The 27,720-nt window shown below is 40.3% G+C and overlaps 2 protein-coding genes across 5 annotated transcripts; one reads left to right on the top strand and one right to left on the bottom strand.

The window, feature by feature from the left end:
- Positions 1-3,559: 3,559 nt before the first annotated feature.
- zgc:112001 (uncharacterized protein LOC550384 homolog) lies at positions 3,560-5,517 on the bottom strand. The gene has a single exon (XM_061052642.1). The coding sequence runs from the start codon at positions 5,288-5,290 to the stop codon at positions 4,406-4,408; it is 885 nt and encodes a 294-aa protein (XP_060908625.1). The 5' UTR covers positions 5,291-5,517; the 3' UTR covers positions 3,560-4,405.
- A 5,590-nt stretch (positions 5,518-11,107) lies between these two features.
- On the top strand, positions 11,108-26,451 carry LOC132985311 (THAP domain-containing protein 11-like). 4 transcript variants are annotated; one of them, XM_061052638.1, is made up of 4 exons: positions 11,108-11,377; positions 12,349-13,107; positions 23,682-23,879; positions 25,055-26,451. In XM_061052638.1, the coding sequence occupies exons 1-4, from the start codon at positions 11,200-11,202 to the stop codon at positions 25,720-25,722; spliced, it is 1,803 nt and encodes a 600-aa protein (XP_060908621.1). In that variant the 5' UTR covers positions 11,108-11,199; the 3' UTR covers positions 25,723-26,451. The 4 variants fall into 4 exon arrangements, with proteins under 4 accessions (XP_060908621.1, XP_060908624.1, XP_060908623.1 ...); XM_061052641.1 differs by having other exon boundaries at positions 25,141-25,277; XM_061052640.1 differs by lacking the exons at positions 23,682-23,879; positions 25,055-26,451 and adding exons at positions 14,247-14,309; positions 14,465-14,969.
- The last annotated feature ends 1,269 nt before the right edge of the window (positions 26,452-27,720 follow it).

The raw sequence follows: 27,720 nt of genomic DNA, 5'->3' as shown, positions 1-27,720 counted from the left end.
TGAATGAACAGTGAACGGTTTTATATTTCTGGAGGAGGAAGAAGAGGCTGAGGGACATTTTTGATAAATGCTTGACAACACTGCCCTCTGCTGGAGAATTACAGAAAGACATGACTGACATGACAAACTGAAAGAAATAAAGTTAAGCAATATTCAACTCAAGGTGGAGATGTTGTTCTAAATATCAGCACTGCTGTGACTCGGTCGTAGAAGATAATGACTTCATCTCGACCTCGAGGGACATATAACAACACTTGTTATATATCCCTCACTTAACACTTGTACAAGCAGAACATAGTTGAAAGTACAAATCAACAAGAGATTAGATTAGATTTTTTTTTTAAAGATTTTTTGGGGGGCTTTTTGTGCCTTTAATGGAGGGATAGGACAGTGGATAGAGCGGGGAATGACAAGCGGGAAAGGAGCCACAGGCTGGATTTGAACTTGGGCCGCCCGCTTGGAGGATTACAGCCTCCATTCATGGGGCGCACACACTAACCACTGTGTCACCAGCGCCCCACAACAGATTTGTTTTTAACTCCACTAACTCAAACTTTTCGGCCTTTCTATTTTCTCTTGTGCTCTCTTTGCGGTTCTTTTTTTGTGTGTAATGTTGGCACCAGGAATACTTGTGTTCAGGTTGTGGTGGTCATTAGGGGCCATGTGGGAGGGAAGGTAGTATCAGCATGGCCACTGAAGCTTGCATGTACTGAGCCTGATGTGTTGAAGGTGGCAATGCTGTTTTGGCTGCGGTGGCAACGTAGGGCTATATGGTATAGCAATGTTTCCCCTACCATTACATTAGGGGGGCGCCCCGACACTGTATAAGTCATGTAAATTATAAGTAGGGCATAGAGCCATAATTGGGAAGTGGGGTTTCTTTACAGAGCCTTTCATTAGGGCACAAGTACCTCATGTTTATTCAAATGAGTTTTTCATTATTTTGTTAAGACACTGGATCTCATTCTCTGAACCAAACGGTCAGTGGCCTTAACCCATTTATTGATTTATTCAATAAGGCACAACCTCGTTAGGCACAACTTACAAATATCATTCAGTCTTTTTTGCAAAACTCGGCAGCACAGGTGTCACAGTTTACGCACGACTAAAAACTGAAAGCACTTGTTGCTGATGATTTGATTAAACCAATCTAAGCCAGTTCAGAGATCACAAGTGAGCTGAATGTTTCACAATACAGGAAATACTGGAATTGCAAAGTTTTATTTTTGTTATTAATGTTGAATGTCGACTCTTCTCCTAAGCACCCAGGGGCGTGTCCAGACTGGCCTGAAGTGTGATTTATGCACACACACACACACACACACACACACACACACACACACACACACACACACAGAGATGTATTGTAATTAACTTAACTCATTTGCTGAGTCATTTTCTAAGAACACGCTTATTTTCTGGAGGGATCTCTGACAGCTGTGATCTCTATACTTTTGAGTGGTTTGTAATAATGCTGCTCGTGGTGTTTTTATTCTGACTGCTGAGTGTCTGATGTAAAACTGTGTTTGATTTCTGAGCACAGATGAAACTGTTTTCAAGTGATAGTTTGATTTTGCCAGAAGAAGTGGAGTGAACGTAGTTTGAAACCTCTGTTTTTTGTTTACAGTTTCGTGAAAAGGGAAGAAGGTTTCAAGAACTGTGTCCTATACCAAATGTGAAGAACTGGGATGTATTTTAAAGCTAATGGGCCGAGGCATTCCAGCTTATGTTTAACATTAAAACATTTCCTTTGGACAGTTGGATGTTTATTTCTGCTTCAAACTATAGGACAGACAATTCTAAAACTAGGCTAAGATGACTCACAGACAAATAAATGTTGGAAACAGATAACATTTTTTTAGAGGCAGCTCATTTTTCATTTACTGGGATGTAAATGTTATTTCTTCTTCTTTTATAAAGTCTGTGTGGCCCATCAGCAACCATCTACACTTTCTAACTGTAGTCATATGTGTCATAAGTCCACAATTTGGACCAAGTCATTTGTCAGCTTTAGTTTAGAGTTCAAGTTTAGATACTTGATCTGACAGGAACTTTAAAGACTTTCTGGTTTTCTCAAAAATTGTCAAACTAATTAAGCTTACCCAATGAAACTGAAGCTGAAACCCATATCCTCTGAGAAAAAGAAAACCAGGTCGAAGGAGATTGGTTTAAGTTTTCAAAGACTGTCTCTCACTCCAAACTTCAGAGTCTTCAGGGTCTTTTCAGTCAACAGGAGCTGGTTCTTGTCTATTTCATGTACATAAGAAGCATGCCTTGAGAAGAAAGGAGGTGCCTCGATTAGTTGGTTGTGTTATTGTTTGTCACACTAATAATGTTTAATGGATTCAAGCAAAACATCGACAACAGCAACAAAGTCAACAAAAGTAAAAAATCTGGCCAATTGAAGCAGACGTAGTAACCCAACTTCTCGCGTTGGTGATGAAACAGCAGTTTGTGGTTAAAAAAATCATCTTCCTCTTTGAAGGTCACATATAGTACTCATTTTCAACAAGTTTAAATAAATCCTGGAGGTCCCAAAACTCTGATCCTGTATTTGATCATATCTATAAACCCCTGTATTTCAGCCCTGCTCAGAACAGGCTGTTTCTGTGTGTGTACCTTTAAATGTAAATGAGCTGTGTCTGACCACGCCCCTCTCTGGAAGGGCTTTGGTGGCTCGGTCTTTCTCGCTCCATGTCCTATTGTTTACAGTGAGAAGGCAGACTCAGAGTTCTGAACAAAGCTGAGCTAGCTGTGGGAGTGTCACCCACCTTGGGGAGGGGTTACTGCCCTTTGTGATGTCACAAAGAGAAAATCTCCAAATGGCCTGTTTGAGCACACATTTTCTGAAAAGTGGAGCAGGCAAAAGACGGAGAGGATGGACTTTATCACATATTAGTGTATGAAAAACATGGTAAGTCTGCATAACATGTGACCTTTAGCAAAAAGGTCCATTTCATAGGGATGCTCTCTGTAATATTGTCAGACAAGAATACATGAAATCTGATCTTGCATATTCGCCCAAAAGGATTACATTGCTGGTATTTCGGCTGGTTTCACTGCTGCAGGGGGAAGAAATCTACTGGAGCAATTCTTAAACTTTTATTCATTTGAAATTTCAAGCAGATATGATTTACAAAGTGCCCAGATTTAAAAAAAAAAAAAAAAAAAACATGAATTACCCTTTAACTACAAATCAATAATACACATTTATGCTTCACTGTCCGTCTATAAGGTTGATTGGCCCCATTGTTGTTCAATTTTGTGGATAATTTGCTGTTCAGTGTTGAAAACAAACGTGCTTGATGGCATTAAAAAAAACAAAAGTGGGGCGCAGGTGGTCGAGTGGTTAGGCTGCGTACCCCATGTACAGAGACTGTAGTCCCAGAAGCAGGCAGCTCGGGTCCAAATCCCACCTATTGCTCCTTTCCCGTATATCATTCCCCACTCTCTCTGTCCCTGATTATTACAATATCTCTACAATAAAGGCATAAAAGCATAAAAAAAGCCAACATATAAATCTTAAAAAGAAAAAAAAATCAAACAAAAACAAATGAGATCATGACTTGGACTCCTGTTTATTCAAAACAATCCGGCATCCAAAGTCGCATTTTAAAAGATTTAAAAAATCAGTTTGTTCGACGCTAATCTGTTAAATACAAGCTAAATAAATAAATCGATATAGTTCATGTAGACTGTCACCAGTGTTGCTCAATGGTGGCCATGAAAGTCAACAGCATAAACATTTCACTAAGTGCAAATTGTTTCAACGATAGCAAAAAGTATTTCACTAAATGCAAAAATCTTTCATGAAATGAAAAACTTTTTCACATGAAACACAAAAACATTTCATGTGCCAAACATTTCATAAAGCACAAAATCATTTCGTAAAATGCAAAAACATTACACAAAATTCTAAATCATTTTGGTAAGCACACAATTATAATGAGTTATGCAAAAAACAAATCATGAAACACAAAGATAAATCATGGTTTAAGTTTTACTCATTGTGCAACATTTGGGCATTTTATTAAATATTTTGGCGTTTTGTGAAATGATTTTGCAGTTGACCTTCAGAGCCACCGTATGTACTCTGATAACACAGTGCATTAAACAGCAGTAGTACATGTTAGTAACAAGAGGTCAGAAATATAAACTGATCCTTTATGCCTGAATTAGTGTCAAAGTCACAGATTATGGCTGTTGATTCCTCTTTTCTCAGGTCATTCAGCCAGTGAGATCAAACTCACAGGTTTCTTTCTTTTGTTCCCTGACTGTTATTGTTTATTCGTGCAGCTTTATATTAAAGTGTTACTGCTTTATAGCCACACAGGCGTTTCAAACACACTCACACACATCATGCTAAAACAGACCACACAGAGCATGCATCATGATGCCCCGGATGCTACAGCGGCCTCGGCCTGTCCCGCTGGCTCACAGGCAGGCCGGCCGGTTTTAGGGAGGAAGGGATGGGCAGCTGGTGCAGGCAGTCCGGGAAGCTCGCGGGGCTCAGCTGCTTCAGGACAGTCTGCATGGCGCTGAGGACCAGCGGGGCGGGCCTCCGTCCGGACAGGTACTTGTAGGTGTTCTCCCCAAGCACCTTGGTCCAGCGGTCAGGCTCCCTGCTCAGAACTGCCTCCATCTTAAAGCGGACTGTGGGCATGAACAGGAGCAGGTTGTCGAGACACTGCCGCCTGTCCCCGCCGCTCCCCCCCGCCGAGTCCCGGAGCTTGTCCAAGATCACATCCAGCGGGGTCAGGCCGTTGTGGTCCAGGGCGTGCGGGGAGGCTCCACTCCCCAGCAGCATGACCACCGCCTCGGGCCGCTGGAGCTCACAGGCCAGGTGGAGAGGGGTCCTCCCGTCGTCCATGTGGAAGCAGCCCGTTTGGTCCGTGTAGGGGGGCGTGCTAGGGACCCGGTGATTCTCCTGCAGGATGAGGCTGAGGATGTAGCGCCTGTCGTAGCGGACCGCCATGGAGAGGTGCGGGGCGGAGGACGGGCAGCAGCAGAAGCGCTCCCCGGGCTTCGCTAACGCCTCCTGGGTGTACCGGCTGAGCAGGTACTGGGCGTACGCCTGGTGGTCGTGGACTATCGCGTAGAGCAGCGCCTCGGAAGGGGTATAAGTCCGCTGACTAGCGTCCTCGTCTGGGTAGAAAGTCTCCATGGTCCGTATGTCCTCCAGCAACCAGACCGGCTTCAGGTCCCGCACCGCCCGGTAGAAGACCAGCGAGAAGGACTTCCGATGCTTCTCGAGGCTCCGAGCCGCCGAGCTGACGGTCAGTGAGGCCATGACGACGACCAGAGAGCCGAGCAACCCGTGTCCTCAGGGGGCCGGACAGTCCATCATCGTCCGGGAGACATTTTTGAGAGTTTAACAGACAGACACGGGAACACCTAGTCTACTTTAAAGAGTGTTTACAGCTGAGAGACAGTCCTCACATTCCTGCACTCTGTTGACAGCTGCTGCAGTACTGCCACAGTACGCATGCGCACCATAACCGGCTGCAGCTCCGGAGCCGGAAGTGTCCCTGTAGTGAGTTTTTTTTTTTTGCCTGTGGGGCGAAAGACCGTACCAGAGCCTTATAAAAAAATAAATCTATATTATAAAGCTGTGGACACTACTGGAGCCATATTTGGACCATACTATGATTTTCTTAAAATGTATTGTAAAAACTACGATACAATAATGTCTTGACATCTTTTATTAATGGAGGTGACGTACAACTTGAAACATAAAAGGAAAATAGACCATGATGCTTATTCTGAAAGGGGAGATATCTACTGAATAAGATCATAAAATTACCTTTTTTAAATTGCTTTCACATAAAAATAGTTGGGAAATGCTCGATTATTTATATATAACCATTTGTTATTCAGTTTATTCATTTAGTAAAAAGCTTAAACTTAGTGAAGCATGGGGTTATTAGAACCCAGTAGGTATAAAGTTTTTATTTTGGGGCTTGTTATGCCTTTATTGTAGAGACAGGACAGTGGATAGATTCAGAAATCGAGGAGAGAGACGGTGGGGAACGACATGCAGGAAAGAAGCAACAGGTTAGATTTGAACCTGAGCCACCCGCTTCTACTATTGCCCTATTGTACATGGGGGGCTTACTAACCAATAGACCCCCCAGCGCCTCAGGACCTGATGATTTTTAAAATGCTTATTATTTTAGTGTTATATAACATAATAACAACATACATAGTGGCAAAGAGAGGAGCTTGCAAATGCTGCACCAATGCCAGCATTAACTGGTTTGACAGGATGCATCTAAGACGTTTAAATACTTTGTTAACATGGACTTCAGTACTCTGGTCCTGTTTATTATTTTGTTGCCAATGACACCAAACACTGAACAAGACAGACACCTGTCAATCACCGGTAGCCCCACCCTAACTTCTTTCTGGTCTCTTTTTTGACTCTAAGTGGGGCCGTAATGTACAAAATAAACATCATGCTGTATTAAAGAAGACTTGACCAGATATTGAGACTCATTAGGAAAATGTTCACTGAGGGAATAAACCAACTGAAAAGTAGAAAGCATTTTTCTCATTGACATCTATATGCTGTCAAACTGCTTTTTAAAACCAGTTGAATCAGTTAAAGGCACACCTACAGAGTGGTTTCACTTTTGAAATGAATGACTCTTAACAGATATAAACTGCAGAGCACAGAGGTTTGAGGGCCATAAAATGTTTAACGTCTTTCTGTCATGTTTCTGGGTTAAATTTAAAACTACATTGTCCTTCATTCATTTTATCTGACAGATTCATTTTCTCTTATGTCACATTAAATGTGTGACGTGGGACTGCAAATACTAAAGCAAATAGCTTTAAACTAACTCACATGAATGTTAACAACATTTAATAGTGTACTTAGTCTAGTATAATTATTGATAACAAATATCAGAGACAGTGTTTTTGCAGTTCAGTGAGATTAAAAGTTTTCTAATCAAATGTAGGCTATATCTTTTTTTCAACCCTTGCTGTGAAATATAAACTAAAACTGGGTGGTGGTTTTATAGGTAAGCAATGTGTACCTGTGTCTATGTGCTGTGGGTTTCATGGCAGTAATCAGCATAACTGAAAGTGTGTAAATTATAATCCAGTTTAGAGTAAAGTTCATGACTATTTTCTGTCCTAACACTCTTTTCTGCAGAATATATGCTGCCCCCCAGTAGCAGATTAATGACAGATTGCCTGAAAATTCTGCTTATAGTAAAAACGATTTAAACACTCATGCTGAACAGTTTGCGTAAAAGTATAAAAGGATGACACTCACATATCTTACAGCCGCCATGTTGTGTCTGAATTAATAAATGTTTTAGTATGATGTTTGGTTAAATGTTACATCATGTTGTTTGTATTGGAAGAAAAAAAAAATGAAACTAACAGATTTGTTGGAAGTCACAATCGAAAACATTTTACTCATCAAAATGTGACAGAAAATAAAGGCACACACACACACACACACCCTGCATGAGACATATTCGAGATAAAAGCCCCACTCCCCTCACCACCGCTCCACCTCTCTCTATCTGTGACATTTTACAGATAAACAGAGCAGCAGAGTGCAGCTGCTTGTTGAATGTTACGACTGAGCTTCAGTATAATGGAGAGACTTTAAAGGGAACACATGGGCTTTATTCTTTCATGTTATCTGAACGACTGATATGTACAGAATTATTTTTTTTTAATATTCAGACTGAAAAGACAGGATTTTAATGGCTGCAATCCTTCTGAGAAAATGTCCCTGATCACTGCATGTCCTCTAAAAGTTGTAGTTTTTGTCCCTGACATGTTCAGATAGTTGCTGTTACATCACTCTCTACAAAGACACCAGAATCCACTGAGAAAAGCAATTTTTTTGTATTATTGTGTTACACACATGCTGTGTCTCATCTGGAATAATTTTTGACATTTTGACAACACCACAGTCTCACATTCACACTCAGAATAAATACAAGCAGGGTCGTGTCCACAAGTTTTGGACTGGGGTGGCCCAACTGGTGCACTGACTTGTGCAGGGGTAGCCTGAGGTTTGTGGGCACAAACATGAATAAGGAGCATTTATTGAGCCCTTCTGCCTGCACTAATCACATCCACTTTTAAGTAAGACAGGATAATGGCAACATATAAAACTCCTCAACTTAATTCTTTAAGGACTCAAAAAAAAATGTTTAAATGTCACAATTTAAAGTATTTGTAAAATTGCAAACAAACATCTACACACTGAAAAACTATGAGCTGCCTGTTACAACACTGCCTGAATAGTTGATTTAAACAGAAGTCCCACTTTTGGCAAGGCAAAGAGCCATTAAGGATTTTGGGGTGGTACCTGGGTTGGCCTATTAGATTTCAAGGGGGGCCCAAGCCACCCCTCTGGACACTCCCCTGAGTACAAGATACCTGCGCTTCTTGACATCTGTGTTATAATTTATACTGTAGCTTTTGCCTTGACTGATGAACAAATACTGCACATGTTGATTGTGTAAACTGAGTTTATTCAGTGTTAAGTGTTGAAGTTGATGAATATTTGTTTATTTCTGTCAGCTTGTTCCGGGTCGTTTCTCTTTATTTTACACGTTGGAAACAAAGTATTTCAATCAAATTCAATACATAAACCACAGCTTTGTTTTTGTTAAGATATGTTCGATGTTTTTGGTGATCTAATTCCAAATTAACAATAATCATTCACACATAAAATAGGCCTACCTGAATGTTTATTAAAACAATGCAATTTCTCCTGATAAAATGACCTCTTTATGATAGTTCTGTGTTATAGTGTTGTGTTTCATGTTTATGTGTCATCATACACTCTGCTCTCTGCACAGGACATAAATGCAGGAATCATTGGTGTCATGTCGTAACTTTTTTGGCCACACTGGGGCAGTATTGAACCACAAATACCCCCTAAACAGGAAGAGGGTTGACAATTAATTTATTTCAAACCAAATGTGCTGTGCCTGGTGAAAAAGCTGAGGCTAAAACTGGGTCATTATTTTAGAAACATGTTGTTTTTTTCTTTTAATGTAAAACAGCGTCTTGTCTCTGCAGCTTTTTTTTTTTACCTGTTTTATCTTTTGTACGTGCACGCCTCTGCTCAGTGTCTCCATATGATGGGTACAACAACCATACATCCTTGAGGTTCATTACAAACTGTAAAGCTCTGACTCTTTGTACTCTGTTTTCTCAGGTAGGATGGCCTGCTCTGGCGACCCGTAGGCTCATACACTGGTACATCTTTAAGGCAATTCTTGATCTGTTTTCTCATGATCTATGTGTTTGTATTATGCAGAGAAGTACCTGACAGTATTCTTTGTGTTCTCAGAACCTCTTTATGCTCTCTGTCCCAAATGCTCGGACAGAAATTGGGAAAAGGACTTTTGGGTATTCTACACCCTCAGCCTGGAGTCTTTTGCAGAATGACTTGAAACTCAAGGATCTGGTGTCCTTTAAAGTTTTTAAATCTAAAATGAAAGACATGGAAGCAGATTCTATAGGTTGTCAACTGCTTGAACTACTGACTCCTACATTTGACTAGATTGGTTCTCTTTTAATGCCTATGTTGATGTTTTGTAAACTGTATTTTGTCACTCTTTGTGTCTCTGTCTGTAAGTTGGTGTATATGCTGCTGACTTTCTCGGGCAGGTCCGCTTTGGAAAAGAGGTTTCCTAATCTCAATGGGACCAACCTGATTAAATAAAGTTAAAAAAAGAAAAGAAAAGTGCAGCGCTGGAGCAGAAGGGTAACAATAAACAGCTTCATCATTGTGCTGCAGGTTTACACACAACATGTCTGCATGTTTCTGGTCGTAGTGAGCCAACATGGTGTTAAAGATGGAATAATAAACAGTATGAGACAAAGAAAAACAGCAGACTAACAAAAAGTGTTTGTGTCCTTGTTTCCTGACTTTCATCGTCTCAGAGGATCACCGCAGCTCCAGACCTCTTCAGATATTCATCTTGTCCTGGATCAGGGCCAGTTTAATTTGTTTATCTCGGTTTGATTTAAAATGTCTCAACAGGCCTCGCAGTCACTTACCAAAAACAGTTTCAGGGCCAAAGTGTGACAAGCTCCCAAAGGTGACAGACTCCCTGAATATCTTCTGGGCGGAAAAACTGTGATTGGCTTTCAGAAAACTGGGGAAATAAAACACTCAGAGTGTAATCATGAAAATGTGAGTGAGATGGTGATGAAATGACCCCATTTCCACCTTGTATTACAGCTTTTTATAACTGCTAACAAGTGGAGCATTGGGGTCTGGAGAAGTCGGCAGACAACGGATTTATGCACCAAATTTTATTTTAAGGAGACAAAATCCCTGTGCTATAAACAGTGACATGTTATTTAATACTATCCTTAAATGCAAGGATAGTTCACAGAGAAAGACACAAAATGTTTTCACATTTTCATCGACCTTTTGCTGCTTCACTTCAGGACATAATCACTTTAACAACAAAGAAGAGATTTATTTTTGAAATTCATACTGCAGACAGTGACAAAGACAGCTGTGTACTTTTTAACCATGAGCATGGGTTTGCAAAAGTCAGTGTGTTTATGAATGAATTACTGTATTTTAACTGTGATTTATCTTCTTCTTGTTCTGTCTTTTATTGTATTGCTGCAGGGCCTTGGAAAAGAGGTTTTCTTTCGGTTAAGACTTCCAATACTTCAAATATCACTGCTGTGCAAAGATGCATTATCATCAAAATGTAAACACTTTTTATGGTCAATAACACAATCATATACTGTATTGTTATCCTCATCTGATATCAGTCTAAGCACACTCTTAATGTAAATACTGCAAAAACGATCTACCTCATGTTAGTTATTAACCCATCTGTTACATTATTACATATTGTATTATCGTGTTTTTTGCAGCATTTTGTACTATATTTCACTCATTTAGTTAAATAAATGAACTCAATTTCGCTCATGTCTGGACCTAAAACTCCTTACTACAATCCACACGTGAAAATATGAAATCAATCTCCTAACTTGCAGGTTAAATATGGACCAGTTGTGTAGCCATACTACCCGTAGTACATTTAAAAAACTTTTATTTTGAAATCGGTAAAGTCGGTACAGAGGATATGCATGTGACGTCACAGTGGAAGGCGGCAAAACAGTAGTGCGTTCAGTTCGTGCAGGGTGACAGAAAACGTTCAAACTAAGTGGCAGCGTTTCAACTTCAAAATGGTGAAAAGCTGCTGTGTGCTTAGCTGTAAAAACGCTTTCACCAAAGACTCGGATCTTTCTTTTCAGAGAATACCGAGAGACCCGGAAGCGAGGAGGAAATGGCTCTCTGCGATCCGGAGAAACAACTGGAACCCAGGCGAAGATACCTGGATCTGCGGTTGCCATTTTGTGTCAGGTATGTTTGGTTTCTGTGTGAAACTATACCTTAAGTTTACACCGTGTTGACTTATAATCATTAAGATACCCAGCAGCGTTGGCTCATTCTTAATTTAACTCCACAGTGTGTGTTAGTGTTTATGAATCCCCGTAAGATGATGACGGGCGCTCTACAAAATAAAAGCTCTATGTTTACACTCTAACAAATCCCAAACTCCACACTCATCTTAAAAGCTTTCTGCTTGTTATCAGGTAACTCAGGGGGGGGGGGGTTGTGTTAAAGTTTGTATCCGTGCCTCTTGGTTTGTTGTGTGTTTGAGATTGAGATAGTAAAGTGAGCCTGAAGTTCAGAATAAGAAATCAACCTGTGGAGCTCTGTGTGCTCATTTGAGTGTGGGGGAGAGAGAGGCACGCTGTGTTTCCTGTTATTATTTTAAATTAAAATCTATTATAATCCCCCCCCCCCCCCCCCCCCCCCCCCGACCTGGGAACGTCTCTGAACCCCCTAGGAGGAGCTATATATAGTGATCCGATAATAAATTAAACAAATTGACGAGCAATGAATTATATTAATTATTAATTAGTGTTTTAGCTAAAGGAGACGTCAGTCAGCTCGTCCCCTTTAGGAGACCAGCCGGTAGGGCAGCACAGGAGCGAGGCTGTACATCACTGCACACAGGGTTGTCTGTACCATGTAACTCAGATAACAACCTAAAAACATCACCAGAGTAAATGTAAAAAAGAAGTCAGCCCTTAACTTTTCTGTTGGCAAGTCGTTTTGTTTTTGAGCACCCAATCGGCATACCACTGTACTTAATCCTCCGGGTGTAATGATAATAGATTTAAGTAATTGTTAGCATCCTTTATTGGTGAGTAACACTTCCAGGCGACTTTAAAAACTCTACTCAGAGGGACACCCTCCAGTGGTTGAAATCAGAGATGAACATAAATGAATATGACATTTCTTGTAAACCTGTTTGTTTGTCTCAGGGAAAAGGAGTTATGATCCCCGGCACCCCGACTTCGTGCCGAGTTTGTTCCAGTACACCACCATCGCTGGTCGAGTCCAGGCTGTCAAGAACCTGAAGAGTTACCTACAGAGGAAGGCGGTCACCAAGAAAAACCTGCTCGCCAGCACAAATAGAGAGGTGGCTGCCATGCCTGACCTGAGCCTGCAGCGAGTTTCCGCATCAGTGATAGAGGCACACAATGTTCAATTCCAAGTCATCGAGATCCAGACGGAGAGGGCCCCCGCTGACATCGCCCCCTTAATTGAACGCGTCGAATCGCTGAATGCTGATGTGATTAAAGAGGAGCCACACGATGGGATCACCTCTTTTCACCACCAGCTTCAATCTTTAAATACTGAATTAACAGGAGAAGAGACACACCCTGACATCACCTCTTTACACGATCAGACTGAACCTTTAAAAGGTGGAATCAAGACGGAGGAGGAGCACATGGACATCACCTCCTCACATGGACACAATCCGTCTCTATGGGCTGAAGTTAAACCCGAAGACACATCCACTGAATTGGACTCCCTACATGTTCAGTTTGAATCTATGCAAGACGAAGTGAAGACAGAGAACCATGTGGACGTCGCCCCCTGGTGTGGACAGGTGGAACCTTTAAATGCTGAAGTGAGAACAGAGGAGACGAACGGCGACGTCGCGTCTCTGCATGAACGGATTCGGTCTCTGAACGCCGAGTGTCAGTCTCTGAGGGATAAAGTTCACCGACTAGAAAGTGAGTTGACACTTTGTACTCTCTGCATGTCCCAGTTTGATGGAAGCAATGTTATTATTTTCACAGGACTGCCTCAGTAACAGTTAACTTGATGTTACTGTTCAGTTTTTCTCCAGTCTTAAGTAACGTCTTGCTGCTGGGACTGTCACTTTACCAGGATTTAAACCTCGATATAGGGCTGGGCGATAGATCAATTTGACCTAAACTTAAGCCTCTGCTCCCCTGATTTTTTCGCTCCAAATCTGAGATTTTATTTTTGAGGCCATGTCACTTCCGTTTTCACATATAGGCGTTGTCCAATGAAAACCACATATCTCCACTTTTGATGACAGATGGGATGCGCTCGTTACCATCTATCCGGTGTTTGAATTTGACATCCACATGACCGATGAAAATATGTTTTATTTGGTGTTCCATATAACACGTATGTCCATTGCATGTCAGAGGTGTCTATCAAACCACGTATCTCCACGCCCCTTTGTTTGGGATTGCACTGAGATGATTCACACCACTCGTCACTTTCTTTGTGTAAAATATCGCCGTTGAGGTAAAGTATCACCAACTACATTTACGTCTGTACTAGTTAACATTTATTCACGTCATCATTTGTATGGATTACTTACTGCAAATTGTTTACAACTTAGTGTTGATAGTTAATGTGTAGCTCTCAATAGCTGAGCTACAGTTAGCTAAAGTTAACAAAGTTAACATTGTTGATGCACAAGATGACCCTACATAGTTTGCCTACTGGTATTCGTCCTGATGTAGCTCATGTCAGACCCTCACAGCTTTTGGAGATCATGACGGTATTTTTTTAATGCATTTGATTACTGACCGAGATGTGTTCATAAACGTCTAATATCTCCGATCGAGTACCTGAAAATAATATTGATTGGACTCTGTTTTCTCTCTTTGAGGATAGACATGTCTTATTCTTCATTAGAGGAGCTGTTTGCATTGGTCAGTGTGAGATATGACAGGCAGCTTGAGACAGTCGTAGTGGTACAGCAGTGAGGAGGAAGGTTTGTTTAAAATGAGGATTAAGTTAGACATGAAGTTAGCCATGCTAACTCTTAGCAACATTGCATTATGTCAACATAGCAATCAATGTACTAAATGTGTCCCTCTTTCTTTTAAAGGTGAACATGAACGTAACCAGGCTGATTCTCTGGATGCTGTCCCAGATGAATCTGGAAATGAAGGTAATTATTATTATGAATAATAACAATATCCTAATGATTCTCAATCATGTCATGGTGACTCACTGCCCGACACGTTTGCGTGTGAGGGGGTATCCACACACACTCCATTTACAGAAAATGACATTTCTCTCTTTTTTTATAATTAGAAGAAGAAGAAGAAGGAGTTGAGGACTCAGCTGATGAGGCATGTCAGGGAAAGAAGAAGAAGAAGAGGGGAAATCCAGAGAAGTGGAGGGTGAACATAGAGAAGAAGAGAAGAATGAGGGGCCAGTCGTCTCGTGGGAGGAAGAATCAGGAGCAAGTGTTGAAGGAGGAAAGAAAAATGGGAAAGCCATGCCAGTCTGCGGCCTGCCAAAGGTCTAAAAGGATGCACTGCAGAGAAGTAGACGAGCTAAAGAGGGAGGAGATCTTTAAGTACTTCTGGGATAAATTAGACTGGAAAGAGAGAAAAGTTTTTGGGAAATCTTTGGTAGAGGTGAGCGGTGTTAAGCGACGCCGGACAGAAGCCGATATATCCAGGAGGTCAGCATCCAATTTTTGTCACCTTGTGCTGGACGGTAGAAGACTCAGTGTGCCAGCGTATGTTCCTGTCAACCCTAGGCATAATGCAGTGGACTTTTTTGAGATGGTTAGGAAGAAGAGGGGAAAGTCCTGAGAAGACGGAGAAGAGGGTATGAGGGGTGATTCATGCCACCTATAGCGTCACTGAACAGAGGACCGTTTTGACAAGCTGCCATTACTGTGGTGGCATCTCCCTGGAATGGAAGCTGTCCCAAAATGTGAATATTTTCCTACTTTGAACAAGACTTTCTACGTAACTATAACTTTCACAACAATGTAAAGGGCTTCAGGAATACTGTTATATTAAACAGCATGTCCTCACATTATGCGTCGGATGGTTGAGTTTTTCTTTATTTCTCTGTTATGTCATCATGTCGTTGTTGTAAAAGATTTCTAATATGTAAGATCTAAATAATTTTAAGATCTCCTGATTAAGGTTCCTTCATCATCAGCAGCTGTCTGACGGTTTTAATCCAACTATAAAAGCTGCTGTCACAATAAACAGGCAGCGGCAGGCGCAGAGATGCCACCACCACCACAAGATGGCAGCACCCACAAACGGTCCGAAATTAGTCTATACACCGATCCGGAGAAAAAATGGAAATTCACAAACTGCCATTACTGCGGTGACCTCTTCCTACAACATTAGCAATCGTCTTTCTGTGTGTTTTATTAGTTGTAAAACTATGCCGCAGGGTTCGGGAAGAACTTGTGCAGTTCGCGGCTGATCAAACAACAGCGTCAAGCTTCAAGTTTTGAAAAAAAAACGAGTGCTGAGAACACAAACATTTGCTTCACGAAGAGTGCCCCTGATTTATGTTAGTGTTACACCACTCAGACTGCAATGGCACTTATGATGTAGAAAACGTTCACTTTATTACTTCACAGGCTCGATGGCAAAACATAAAAGCTGTAGGTACATCAGCAACATGAGCACACTTCAGCAGCAACGCCAGAATACCAGCTCAGACTGTTTTACTCAAACTTATTTAAGTTTCACTTCCATGTGCAGCAAAAGAGCTAACACTGCCACCTGCTGGCGAATGTAGAAATACTTAACTGAACAGAAGCTATTAATGTCACAGTATGTTAGTAAGATGTAAACTAAAAGTGACTGGACATATATTACAAAAACAAGTAGGCTACTTTTACGGTTGCTACATTAGCAAGCTAGCAACGTTTAAAGTAACGGTAGTTAGCATGCTGTAGACTTGATTACTAAAAGTATGAAGTATGGTCAGGTGGTTAATTTTTCACTATTTCTGGCAATATTCATAACCAAAGTCTAAATAATATGTAAATTGAAGCAACGTTTATGTCGCAATTTATATACGGTACCGTCATCAGTAACTCTGGACCACTGTCTAACATCGTCAATCCAACAACTCATCCTGCTTTCACGGGCAGCCGGCAACAGCTGACCGGCCGGCATTCTGACATGTCAGTCACCGCAGTAATGGAACCCACCACAAGATGTCAGCGTCCACAAACCGTCCATTGGAATCAGTCTATACACCAAGCTGTTTTAGAGAGTTGATGCACAGATTTGAGGTCTAAATAGGAGAGGGTGATACTCATCTTTGTTACAGGATGAAAGTGTAAAGTTTCAAACTGAAAACTTAACCTCAGCCTTTTTTAATGTCAAGCTTATTTGTTTATATTTGTACAGGGTTTTAAAAAGTAGCCTACACATCTAAGTTAGAAAAATCTAACCAATAGGATATATGTTTTGGTAACCTGTGGACCACACCATCACAACAATCTTGAACAGTTCCACTCTCATTGTAAACACATTAACAGAAGATACATAAAGCAACAATAAACACAGCACAATGCTGTGCAACTGATTACACCATCTATGAATTAAAATGATATACTCTACTTATACCTGTGTGTTAGTTTACATTTGAGTCTACTAGCAAGAGATGAGCTATCCTTCAGACTTTAAACCGCCTGCTAGATTTGTGTTTAACAAATTCCAGAGACACAAAAGAAACTGCATGTAGTGCAATCCAGTGAGTCTGGGGGAATTCTCCTATGGATGAAAAATGTAAACTAAGCTTCATGGAGCATTTTGAGATGAGCTCATGAGAATGGGGACATTGTTTTGATATTAAATAGGCCAATGGAATAAGACGTGTACAATTTATGTTTGAACGTTGGCATAGCTGGTGCAGGAAATCAGTCGTGTTGTATAATTTCTATTCGCAAAGTACAGATACCATACTTGTTACATCTCATTTATAATTTTATCAACACATTATTGCCCATTCATCCAACCACATTAGTCCAGATTAAAATATCTGTCCTTTTTAAGATAGAAGACCACACATTTCAGAGCAGACATTTATGTTTCCAATACCACAATGACTTAGTTATTGTTATTCCAGTGCTGTGTTTGAAATCACACTTTCATTCCCTACTCCCTGCTGATTATATAGTGAGTTATATGTAGTGGACTATGTGGTTCACTCACTCAAAAGCAAAATTAAAAATAATTTTGGACTCGCCGACCGCTAAAAATGAGGTCGTTGTCGTTGAACTAAAGCAAGCACCTTAACTCCGGCCGAGGATCAATAATACCGGTAAATAATGTAAATAAAGAATTTCAGTGATAACTTAAAGGCATTGGCACTCGGACGAAACGGAGTGTTTCAGAGTTAGTCGGAGACCAGGCAATGTCTAAATTTTTTGATCTCCATCCACGATCCACAGCCTGCGCAGTTGTCTCTTCGTTTTCGTAGTGTCATTGGATGAATCTGAGTCAGAATCCTGCTCGTCTTCAGTCTCAGAGGTTTCCTCCTCTGAGCCCTCCTCCGAGCTCTGCTCCAAAGCTTCCTCTGAGTCCTGCTCGCTCTCTGATGTTTCCATCACTTGCTCCAAAGCCTCCTGTGTGGTGTATCCCTTCATGGTTTCAGGGATGAAATGACCATTACCTCAGTTTGCACATATAGATTTTGCTGCGACTGCAGCTGCATAAAGTCGCACACATGCGCACACAAACACACACACACACACACGCACACACACACACACACACACACACTTCAAAGAATTAGCAATATTGTTGTTTCTGTATTTGCAGACATGCACACACACACTAATTTCTCTTTACACACATACATCACTCTGTGACAACCATGTCTACATTCACATATCATTTTATTTGCACTTATTCATTATTATGGGCTTCAAAACTGTCCCTAGTGGTTACTAGGAAAATTGCATGTATTTGTGCTTGTGGTCTAAAATTGAAAAATCGCGCAATATGATAAAAAAATGGTAAAATCTACAAATTTGAAGTCTGGTCTACAGATTGATTGCCTATAATAGCAAAATTTACATGTCTACGCTGCAATGACCATAGGTTCATCATAATTATAATGGTTTTAGATGTGTCCAAAAAGTGGACAAGGGTCACAAGTGTTGCATTTTTTTTGTTCTACAGAGCATTATAGGTCTTTTATAACTGAAATTGTTTAAATCATAAAAATTGAGTAAAAATACACACCTGTGTGAAATATTAATGCCATAGCATCAAAAATGACAAAAATATCAGTAAAATAAGTTTTGAAGTGTCCTAAGTGGACTCCCTTTTCCCTTCATCATGATGATATACTTTTAATGTCTTGTATGAGGGACTTTGTATTTCGTTTTTGCTGAAATGTGCTATATTAATAAACTGGCCTTGCCTAGGGGCAGACATAAAACAAATTTGTGTCATTGAATTAATATTATAATTTATTTAATGTTTTCTTTCAAATATAGTCAAATAAAAAAAAACACTACTATTCCTGTATTGGGGTATTTTGTTACAGCATTCTTTATGATTGATGATAAGAAAAAGTTTCTATTTCTTTAACAATTAAGACTTACAATGATTCAGCAAAGACATGGCATGATTTACATTCAATTATTTATTTATTTAATATTGTTGTTATTATAATTACTATTACTATTAATTTATTGACTTAAAATGGTTGCAAGTCAATCCTTTCCGTTGCTCTCACTCCAATGAACAATATGGACAATTTAGAGTCACCAATTAACCTAATGGACATGTATTTGGATGGTGGGCTAACCGGAGCACCCGGAGAAAACCCACTCTGAACCAGAAACCTCTTTACGTGAGGTCAATCACTACACCACCTTCCAGGCCCGACTTAAGATCAAACGGCCAAACACGTTGGTGGCGTCTTGACTGTGTTGTGGAAGTAGGATTGGTAAATGTCTGTAATCCCTCTGAAAACTACTCTGAACCAGCTGACATTTTCAGTTTTGCTCCCAGGCTGGATCTCAACTTCTTCAGAGTCTGCAGCTAGGGTTACGGTTCCTCTCTGAAGCCCCCTGTGTGGGGTCATGAGGAAGTAGGATTGGAAGGTCTTTCTAATCCTTTCAATGATTCCACTGAACCAGCCGACGTTCTCTGATTCTGCCTCTTCAATATCCGGCATATCGATGCGGACATCTGGACAGGAGGGCCGCTGACTTTCTTCAGAAATGACCTCTTCAATGTCCGTCATATCGATGCGGACATCTGGACAGGAGGGCTGCTGACGGGTTTCAGGGACGGCCTCTTCAGTGTTTGTCATATCATTGCAGTCCTCAGGACAGGAGGGCTGCTGACGGGTTACAGGGACAGCCTCTTCAGTGTTCATCATATCGTTGCAGAGGTCAGCACTGGAGTTCTGAGGGAGGCTGCCCGTCAGGAACGGATGCTGCAGGACCTCCTGGGGTTTGATCCGCTGGTCTTGGTCCAAATGCATCATCCTTTTGATCAGGTCCACCAACAGACCATGATCACTGTTGTGTCCTCTGTTTACTTCCATCAGCTCCTCAAGATCATCCAGACTACTTAGCCAGAAGTCTCTTGTGTCTTCTGGTCGGCACCCCGTCTCCCACTGGAACTGAAACGGTGTCTTGAATCTCCAGCGTTGTGGGCCATCGCGTTGTTGATTAAAATAATCGCACGTGGCGTGTCCTTGGTCCAGCACATGGTCTGGAAGCTGACCCTGAGTTGCTATGATGAAGCTCAGCACATCATAGTCCATGTTGCCGGGGTAGAGAGGGTATACGACAGCTAGTTCTGCAGCTGTCAGGCCCAGAGACCACATGTCGATGGCCCCATTAAACTCGCTGTACAGACACACCTCTGGTGCGCGGTACCAGGTGGTCTGCACACACATTCCAGGCTGACAATCAGATACACGACTCGCCAGGCCGAAATCGATCAGCTTCACTCTGAGCGGCTTCTGGTGGCGGTCCACAACCATGACGTTGTCCGGTTTTAGGTCTGCATGCACAATGCCAATGGAGCTCAGATGGGAAAGGGCTATGGACAGCTGATATAGCACATCTTTCACCTCTGTTATCGGGAGAGTCTTTTCCGGTCTGTCCTCCATGTAGTGATACAGACTTAAATCCAGCAGCTCAAAGTTCAGGCAGATGTTCATGTTAAAGAAGAAATAGCCGTTCCATTGCACAATGTTGCATGTCTCTGGATCGAGACAACGCAGCTGCTTCAGGATGTCAATTTCTTGTCTTGCCTGGTGATAAATTTCGGGGTCGTTTTTATTGACCTTGATGGCCACATACTTGTTAGTTATGGTGTTGCGACACTTAGCAACAACACCAAAACCGCCCTCCCCGAGGAAGGCTTCCACCTTGTGGAAGTGTCCGAGAGAGCTCCCTTTGGTTAACTGAAGCTCTGATAAACCCGTCGTGGTCATGTTGTCAGATGCTTTGTTAATCTGTTTGAAATCCTTTTCAAAATGATCAAGGAGATGGTTTGTAGCAGGTACTGTACTTACTGTCAGGTTGAAGATCCGAGGTGAAACAATACAATATCGTCTGTAGAATGACCTCTATATGTAGACTCTGCTAAAGAGTTCTGTGACATCACTGGGTTTTGTGGCTTTGATCTCTGCAGCTATGACATCACTGCTTTCAATTTTTGAAAATAAACGTTCTAATTTGTGTGTGTGTGTGTGTGTGTGTGTGTGTGTGTGTTTGTTGCCATGCAGAGGAAGCTGCATTAACAAAAACTTTATTCAGCATTTCAGTCTTCGGCAAAACAAAATTGAACTACTGATACTTGTCTGGAGCATCATACCTTCCTTTTTTTTGGCCTGTTGGGCTAAAACATATTTTGGATCAGTGCTTTTTCCTGGTCTGTGTTGACTTAATGGTCCACAGCACATTTTATTTCATACATTTGATATTCCATTGTTGGTGGTGACATTGGAAAGAAATTGAAAACCTCTCACAATGATTTTAAAGTCCTTGATTTAAAATGTTAGTTTTTTAAAGTTACTTTTAAGTAACTTTCAGTAATGGGCCTGTGGTTAAAATCATTTCAGATTGTTATCAAGAATATTTTACATATATTTGCAGAGATGTTTTTAGATCCCCTCAGGTGGAGTGAAAGGAGAAATTCCAATATTTTTCAACCTGAGCCCTACAAATTGAACAGGGGCATGAAATTACAGAGAGGATCACAGCAATAGACCTTTTAATGAGTCTTAGTTTTATTTTGACAGAAACCATTATATTGCTCTCCTCAATAACCAGACTCTATTGATAAATTTAACCTTTTAACTTTTACACCAAGAAAACACACAACACAAGGCTTAGGAACTCTTAGTCGAGCATAACATCCATCTGATCTTTTCCTTCAGCTGCCTAAAAGCAGCGACAACATGGAAACAAGCTAACAAGTTTAACACTGAACATTACAGAAGTTAGAGTACAAAAGCATCAGACCTTACTCTGGAGGACCAACAAATGTAATAGTTACTTTGGAAATATGAAAGTGTAAGGAATTTTAATGATATTATCTTATTATAGTTTTTGATTAATGAATGTGTCCCTCACTTTATTGTTGCTGGAGCTAAATCTTTAAATTAAGGATATACATTGTTTATATTAAATAAAAGTTCAGCAAAGAGACAAGTAAAGTAGAATTTGTATAGAAACAGGTTTGAATCATACTTGTGGCTCCTGCCCCGCATGATTCTGACTCTATCCACTGTCCTGTCTCTCAAACAAAGGCACAAAAAGGCCAGAAATAATATAAAAAAAGAATCACAATTGGGCATTAAAGAATGAACAGAAAAAATAGTACCAGAAGAGATCTGGGTCTATGTAACCTTCTTGTAACCTTTTTAAACCATCGGTCCACACGTTATCTTTACTTCTACATGGTCACACCCACAGCTTCTGGCTCCAGCTCGTTCTCTCACTTACAGTAAACTTTCTATTCATCAGACACACAAATATATAGTACAAAATGAACAGAATTCACTGTTCAATTATGGGCTTGAGCCATCTCAGTATAGTCTCTTTTTAGGTAAGATAAAATGAAATCACTAGACTCTGACTATCGTCAGAGTTAACACTTTGATTCAATGAAACTAGATCAATATTAATTCCAGGGTAATGACAGCCTATCACAAAAAATATATAGAGGGATCCATTTAGGTGTGTAAATGTGTAATCCATTAAAAAAACAAAACAGTATGATGCAACCGGCTCACATAGTGATTTTGTTATCGAGTTCTTTCTCTTCAAAACCATTATTTTCACCTCATCTTAGCATTTGAATTTTAATAAATAAAGTGCATTATCTTGACCTCGGTAAACTTTGTTTCCTGTTTTCCAAAAACAAAAGATTAATCACATAGTATTCATCACAATGTACAGTAAATATGAACACATAGTGTCAGTCACATGAGAGACAATGTCATGATGTCATGATCATGAGGAGGACAAGGTGGGAGAATTCCCATTACACTGCCATTTTTCCATCTAATAATCTGTCATTCATATCCATTCTAAGACATCCCAAGTATGAAAAGCTAGAATGAATACACAATGCTCCATTCATCACTACTGCATGGTTTTAACATGCACTGAAGTTACTGAAGCAATTAGCTAGCAGGCCGTGTGGAAGGCAATATTGTGATGTTAACTGATAGCTGGCTCTTATAATAAGATATATCTATGTATCACCAAACTTCCCCACGGTCTGCTAGCAAATGTCCACCCGTACGTCTGAACTCTAGCCATTTTCTTTAAAAAAAAGGCACAAGTCCACTTTCCCTCACAACAATACACATATATTCATGAAAGATATTAAATGGTTGACTGATGACTTTGGAAAGATCGATGTTAATTTGTGGTGCTAAATGTGTCTGATTAGTGTTTTAGGTTTATTTTATCAGTTAGTTTCTGAAAAATAAGTGTTTTCTAATTTTCCTGAAAAATTTGTTTTTTTTTTGGAGATACATGGTTTTCAACGGACAGCGACGATATACACCCCTGAAAATATCTAGATCATTTCAGGAGGACTTCTCCGGATACACTCATGACCTGGATGTTCACATATGCACCTCACAGCGGGAGACTATCACTGTCAGACGGGAGGGGGGGGCGGGGGCTGGCCGATATATTGATATATTTTCATACACGATATAGGGTAAGACAGTATCGTTAATATCGATATAGTTTATGTTGCAACACGTCTTTGTCAGTTCACCTCTTTCTCATCTCAACGTCTGTCACCCTGCTCTGCTTCTCCCCATCTCTGAGCCAAACTCAATAATCTGAATAACAAAACACACAGCTGTTTATTTTGTTATTCAGAAAAAAATTATTTATTTTATTTTATTTCAGGAACTTTTTAATATTCATTTTTAATGTCACAATCAGGTAGTTTGTTTTTCATGTCGTTTTGCTGACCACTTCCTAATGTCTTTGTGCAAAATATTTGATGTTGAACTTGTTCCTTTGCATCATTCTATCTGTTTAAAGACACGGAGTCAGTGCAGGACGTCATCATGAAGGCCGTCCCCAGACTCAACGAGCGGGATTATCAGGATCTAATCACACATCTGGCCGGCATCGGTGTGAAGACAGAATGTGGTATACAGCTTGTTACCTTTAAAGAGTTAAAAGATATCGTCCCACTTCTTGGGGGCCAAAGACTCGTCAACGTCCTCGGGAACAGAGGTAAGAAGTGTTAGTGGTGTCTCAAATGAACGGAGATAAAACCTGCATTTGTCATATTTGACACTAAACAGAACATTTGTTTAAGACTAGAAACACTCTGCTGTTAAATGTAAAACACCAATGACCACAGAGTGTTGTACCTGACAGTTCATTCATTATTAATGTTACCAGTTAAATTGTGCATTCAATCCGTCCATAAAAATTAAAAACCCTTCACTAGTGTATCCATTTGAGCCGTCAGCATTAACCAGTTAATCTTAATTTACATTAATGCCCTTACTATTTTTCATCTGGGTTAATCTCATTCTATTTTGTCCCTTTAGGCGCACCGTAGATAGTCGTCCTCTGTGTCTCCCTGTAGTCACAGTGAGAGCGACATGCTGCATCTTTGAATGTCTCTTTTCACAGCTCAGCTGACGAGTCCAAAGTGACATCCACCTCATGATATCAAACATTTCCCTTTGTTACCGTTCCTTTGATCTGTTTGACGCCAGTTTGTGATCCGTAACTATTTCCTTCATCCGTGGAGACGTTAATCTTCATTAACCTTCAATAACCTTCGATCTACCGGAAGGCCATTACTTTATTTCAAAATAAAAGCATGGTTGAATTCAAACGGAAAGTAAGCTGAAGACAGTACAAACATTACAAATAAAAGCGTCAACATTTTAATTTTGAAATGTGAAATAATGGAATTTTTAACGTGTCATAAAAAATGTGATAAATGACAATTAATTAACCCTTAAAAAATGTAACCGTTTGACAACCCTAGTACAAATATACACAATATACACACACACACAGAACTGCCCTACCTCTGTTTTTATACACCTACACGGAGATCGTGTCGAGACGTATCCATGGTGTGCCCAAAGGGACAAAACTGCATGTGATTAAAGTTTTGCATGTGAAATCCATTAATTCCAGACCTTAATTAATCTCAATGAATGAGTTAATGCTGCCAGCTCTAATTTGTATATAGGTTATTTGAACTAGGACTCACCCTGGGACATGCTTATTTAAATGTTCAGCATGTAACCAAGTATTCAGCTCTTCTTGTGGTCGGTGAAGTGCATCTTGGAAACTATGAAGTATATTTTAGATTTTCAGCTTTTTTTGGAAACTGCTCAAATACATGCAATGATTAAATCAAAATTTCTGATTTCTTCTCACAGGCAGTAAAAATGTTACACCTGGCAAGCTAAGGAACTCTAAGCCAGGCTCCTCATGTTCTAACATATCACCCATCGCCCCTATTCAGAGCAATGACTGGGTGTCGTCGTATCAAGTCCCATGGGAGAAAATGAGTCCACATTTGCGACAATGTGTCGCACAAGGCAAGCGACCCAGGAAGCAGGACCATTTGGCCATGGTGAGAATCATTGTGGATTCAATCCGTGAATTATGCTTGAACCCTTCCAGAGGCCAGTGTTCACAAATCGCCAAAGGAATCACTGACAAGTACCCCCAAAGCTTTGCTGATCTAACACGGGAAGGAGAGTGGATTGGCTGTGGTTATGGCTCCTTGTTGAAGAAGATAAAATCGAGGATTGAAAACGTAAACCGTGACAACAGACAGGTGAGAGTTAGAAGAGTGAAACATCGACGGATTGATGACCGCAAGCCTGTATCCAGCATCAAGGCTTCAGCGTCAGAGTGTTCAAAAACGGAAAGTTATGGCTGCACCCTGATGGCTCCAAATGCCAGGCAAGGTACATGGTCAGCCGGGCTACTGGCAGGAGGATCCACAGGAAGATCTCCAGCCTCAACGACCATGTGGCAACTCTCATCAGAGAGATCGTGGACTTTGTCTGACGGCATCCCTGAAACCCACAGACAGTGACACATACAACACTATTGTTATTCTTTTTTATGCTGGTGGTCATCCTTTTCAGCATAACCAAGATAAAAAACTACTCTGCTCTATAAATGTGTTCGATGTTGATGACTGACTGGCCATAGCACACACACATTACACCTTGCACCACTCTTTTCACTCTCTCTCTTTTGTGCACCTGATTTTTGTCCGTTTGACAGTAACAGGTGGAGGGCGGGGCTTAATTTATGTAACAGGCCAAACAATTTTGGCATGGAGGGAAAGTTAAAGTGTCTTTGACCACTTTGTAAAGTTACATTATGAAAACAATAACATGACATGCTTTGTTTGTGCAGTCTCTACTGGGAACGAGTGGAAACTAATCTTTATCTTGTAGTGGGACTACAAGTTGCTACAGGGTGGCACACAACAATGCAATGCCGACTTCCTTCCTCCTCTTTCTTTGCTATATCTTCATCAACCGTGAGAAAGCGGGAAGTACTCATCCGCACACTTGTATCCCAGAAGTTGATAGATGCCATCTTGTGCACGGAGCGGATTGCATCGTTGTGAAGAGATGTGGTCTCACACATTTCCAAGTTGCCCTCAGGAACCTGGGGTAATTTATCATTACACGATCAATCATTTTGATGATCAAATGAATAAAGCAACTTCAGACAGGACAAATGTTAAAGTAATTATTTATTGGGTATGGTTTCTTTACAGAACCATATTGTTAGTAAATTCCCAGTAAAAACTGATTAATATGAATTAAAAGATACAACTGTAAAAATAATGTCATTAAAGATACAGTAAGAATACTGTTATTGGAAATACAGTAATGCAGCTGTTAACAAACAGCAGTACTATTGTTAGGACCTCTTCAGTGGCTTCCAGCTGCTGTAAATGACTATAAAATTGACAACTTTTTTACAGTGCAGGAACAGGATAGTGCAGACGGGCCAACTTAGTACATTTAAATACATTTGCATATATTTCCAATATTAAAAAAAAGCATTTTAGGATCCTCAAAACCCTTTTTGTAGTAATGAGCTCCAGAAACAGATATGACATAAATACAGAATTAACCCATCTATGTGTTAATGAGCCACCTTCAGGATTTAGCTACTAAAACTTAACAACTAGCTGAGCTGAAATTACTCCACAATGATGGAACGTCCTCACAATGTAGTTTGATGTTAAACTCAGTGGTTCTCTTAAACATACCAAGTGAATAAAAATCACTTTTACAACAAAAACAATCGTTTATCAATATATTGTAGCAGAGATTTATACAAACCACCAAATATGGGACAGGAAAGTGCAGACGGGCCACTTTGTAGTATATTGTTAAAACTTTATGTACCTAAAGTGTTTAGGACTCTCACTGCCCCTCATGTCGTAAAAAGTTGAAGATTAATACAAAAAAACACAAATAATTAAGCTGACTGTTGGTTAGGGATCTACACCTCCAAGATGAATGAGGGAGCTATGATTAAGAAATGCATGATGTGGAGAGATCCAACAAATAAATATCAAAGAATATGTTCTCATTCATTTCAGAGCCGATTCATAAACAAACCATATAAAGAAGAAATCACTTTTATAAGAACAATGTTTTTTTTCAACATGTTTTAAATAAAGGGTAAAGCAGACTGGGGAAAGCACATGGGGTCAATGCAATGCAAATACAAACCCCCCGAAGTCTGCAGGGGCTCCAGCAGAGGGTGCTCACGCTTCATACTAAATATGAGTCTCAATGTTAAACGTAAGAAGAATACATTTTAAACAGTATTTACAGTTAAATGAGTAACACAGGGGGATAATTATGGCAGATGTAATCATTTACACTTCTTCACAAGTATAACTCACTGTGTTATACACATCTTTATAGAGCCTCTTTCAGATTTAAAAGCTCCAATTTAGAGAATCTACAAAAAAAACAACACTACAGGTTTCTTATTGTGATCACACAGCTTTCAGGTAACAGTGGGCTTCTTCCTCCTGTCAGGTGAGGTAGTTTCA

The sequence above is a fragment of the Labrus mixtus genome, chromosome 12 (assembly GCF_963584025.1).
Source record: "Labrus mixtus chromosome 12, fLabMix1.1, whole genome shotgun sequence".
Taxonomy (NCBI): Eukaryota; Metazoa; Chordata; class Actinopteri; order Labriformes; family Labridae; genus Labrus; species Labrus mixtus.
The sequence above is the reverse complement of the archived record's forward strand: the minus strand, read 5'-3'. Positions and strand labels throughout refer to the sequence as shown.